This window comes from Cyprinodon variegatus, unplaced genomic scaffold (assembly GCF_000732505.1).
Source record: "Cyprinodon variegatus isolate N-32 unplaced genomic scaffold, C_variegatus-1.0 Scaffold24, whole genome shotgun sequence".
In the NCBI taxonomy this organism is placed as follows: Eukaryota; Metazoa; Chordata; class Actinopteri; order Cyprinodontiformes; family Cyprinodontidae; genus Cyprinodon; species Cyprinodon variegatus.
In genome coordinates, this window is record NW_015150477.1 from 1,920,617 (window position 1) to 1,923,571 (window position 2,955).

The 2,955-nt window shown below is 52.5% G+C and overlaps 1 protein-coding gene across 1 annotated transcript in view; it reads left to right on the forward strand.

The window, feature by feature from the left end:
• The window catches only part of LOC107096701 (double C2-like domain-containing protein alpha), a 31,145-nt gene that overhangs the window by 1,183 nt on the left and 27,007 nt on the right, over window positions 1–2,955 (forward strand). Inside the window, exons 2-3 of the mRNA XM_015393473.1 lie at window positions 9–248; window positions 520–599. Of these exons, the coding sequence (XP_015248959.1) occupies window positions 9–248; window positions 520–599 (320 nt within the window). The remainder of the gene's footprint in view (window positions 1–8; window positions 249–519; window positions 600–2,955) is intronic.

The following is a 2,955-nucleotide window of genomic DNA, read 5'->3' on the forward strand; positions in this document are numbered from 1 at the left end:
GAGAACAGACCTCCTGGCTCCACAGGGCCGGTCTGTGCAGCAGCCTGGAGAACAGACCTCCTGGCTCCACAGGGCCGGTCCTGCAGCAGCCTGGAGAACAGACCTCCTGGCTCCACAGGGCCGGTCCTGCAGCAGTCTGGAGAACAGACCTCCTGGCTCCACAGGGCCGGTCCTGCAGCAGTCTGGAGTTATGGAGGCTGGTCTCCAGCTCCTGGACAGTTTACAGCAGCATCTAAACACGTTGTTGGGTAACGCAGCTTTATTTAGGAGCTGTTTCCTGGAATAAGCTGCTGGTCTGTGTGAGTCATCAGGCTGATGTTATATAAGAACCCTGGGAGAACATCAGCCCGTTCTTCTCCATGCTGTGGGTGAGTCGTTCCACAGCGTTCAGCATGTTGACCCGTGCTGTGTGGGGGTTCAGCTGTTCTCCTGCATGCTCCTGATCGTCAGGCAGGCTGTGAACGCTGACCGCTCTGCTGCCCACTGATGCGCCGCTGCTTTCTCTCTGCTTCTCCTCAGCGGCTCTGGGGACGCTGGAGTTCGAGTTGAAATACGACCAGAGCTGCAGCGAGCTGCACTGCACCGTGCTGAGGGCCAAGGTGAGCAGAGCTGCTTCTCATTCACACGTTCTGACTCTATGGGCTCCAGAACCTCCTGGGGGGGGGGTTCTATCAATTCTATTCAGTTTATTTCTATATATTTTACGCAACGGTCGAAATCAGAAGAGGAGCTGAGACTTCCTGTCTCACCTTTAACCCTCCCCACCTGCTCCCACAGGCGGAGCTGAGGGGTCACCAGGTCATCTCCATGTCCTGTGTTTGTTCTGCAGCCACTGAATCTGCTCAGAGGATTAAACTAGACACACCTGAGACGACCAGGTGACCCCATCGCTCCACCTCTGCCTGCTCCCCACTGGACGGCCTGGTCCTTCTGGGTTCTGCTAAAAACCAAAAGGTTTCTACCTGTTCAAAGGGAGTTTTTCCTCTCCACTGTCGCTACCAGCATGCTTAGTGTGAGGGATTGCTGAAGAGTCAATGAGTCGATGCAATCAGCTGGTTTTCCTTAGATAGAAAACTTTAATCTGACTGGATGATCTGGTGGATCTGGATCTATAAAGAGCTGTTATGATTAGAGAATAGAAATAAACTGAATAGTTTATTATTCAATCTGACTGGATGAACTGGTGGAACTGGAAAGTGACCTGAGATGATGTGAATCAGAGATCCAGAGTCACCGAGTCGTTTCCATGTCATGGATTTGTTCTCCTCATCCTCTGAAGCAGGGTCTCCTCGCTGCTTTATACATAAACTGAACTGGATTGAATGTCCTCCAGGTGGACCAGCATGTCAAACCCTGAGGAGACCTTCAGGAGATCCCATCTGTTCCTTCTTCTCCAACTGTTTTCTACAAAGAATTAAACTCTAATTTTCAAGGTTTTAATTTTACAGACATCTTCTAATCATCCTGAGCTGCACAGAAACTGTTTCAGTCCAACCAGTTTAACCAGTGCTCCCATCTCAGCACTGAGAAGGAGATGGCTTCATGTCCTCCGGCGTCGTAGATCATTTGGCTCCTGCTGTCCCTCAGCGGCGTCTTCTTCCTCTCCTGATGTCTCCAGGAAGATCCTTGAATGTCAGTGATTTCTCCCCCAGGTCCAAACAGGTTCTGCTGCTGCGTCTGCAGGGACAGCTCCGCCTCCAACGCCGTTAATGTCAGCGCATCAAACAGCTGGGGGGGGGGGGACTCAGCCTGAAATATTTCTGGCTTCATCAGCAACAGGCTAACATCAATATTCTTGTTGCATTAATTCCTGTCCAACATGGAAGCGTGGTCTGCGCTGTTATTCCACGCCCAGACGCCAGAGGGCAAATCAGGAACTAGCTGTGGGTCTAGATACGGCCGAGGCGGTGAGGAAGTGGGGGCAAGTTTGTGAGACAACAGAGGGACATGAGGGCCAAAAAGAGCAGGGATCCAGGTGGAAAAAGGGTCCCAGCGTTCTCACCTCGCTCTGCTAGCTGCTCCATCTTCACCAGTCGTTTTCCAAAATGGCGGTCAGACAAACAAAGCCAGCCGGTAAGGAACCAAACAGGAAAAATGCATAGAGTAGAGTGGATGTAGATCTGACCAATCAGAGGCCTCCTGTCTGCGGTCAGCTACATGGTGGAGAGGTGCAGCAGAGCGTCTGCGTTAGGGGGCGGGGCATATCTGAGCTAACTGCGACACGCAGACGGCCTGGTTTCTGAGCCATTAAGGAAGCCGCGTTCCTGCAGACGCTCTGTTAGCAGTGAGGGCCTCAGCGGGTCCTCAGGGGCCAAACATCAGTCCTCAGGGGCCAAACATCAGTCCTCAGGGGCCAAACATCAGTCCTCAGGGGCCAAACATCAGTCCTCAGGGCTGCATGATCAGGACAGGAAACCTCCCACTGAGGGAAAAAGGCCTCCTTTCCATCACCCTCATGTTTAGATTCATGTCTGAACTTCTGGATTAAAACAGCATCGTCTCCGATGGTTTAGACCAACCAGTCGTTGCTCAGTGGGGAACCGTCTCTAAGGTAACCAGGAGCCTTTGCTAACACTCTACATCCTTTATATCTATGATAGAAGTAGATCCATCAGAAGCTGGTGATCCAGAGGATGGACCATGGAGATATTATGGATCTGACAGAGGTTCCAGTGGACCAGAACCGCCGCTGCCTTTTAGAGATGATTAGGTCCAGAGAGGTGGATGGAGCATGCTGCAGGCTCAGCTGGAGAACGACCCTCCTTCCTGTCAGAACGACCCTCCTTCCTGTCGGATCGACCCTCCTTCCTGTCAGAACGACCCTCCTTCCTGTCGGATCGACCCTCCTTCCTGTCGGAACGACCCTCCTTCCTGTCGGAACGACCCTCCTTCCTGTCGGAACGACCCTCCTTCCTGTCAGATCGACCCTCCTTCCTGTCGGATCGACCCTCCTTC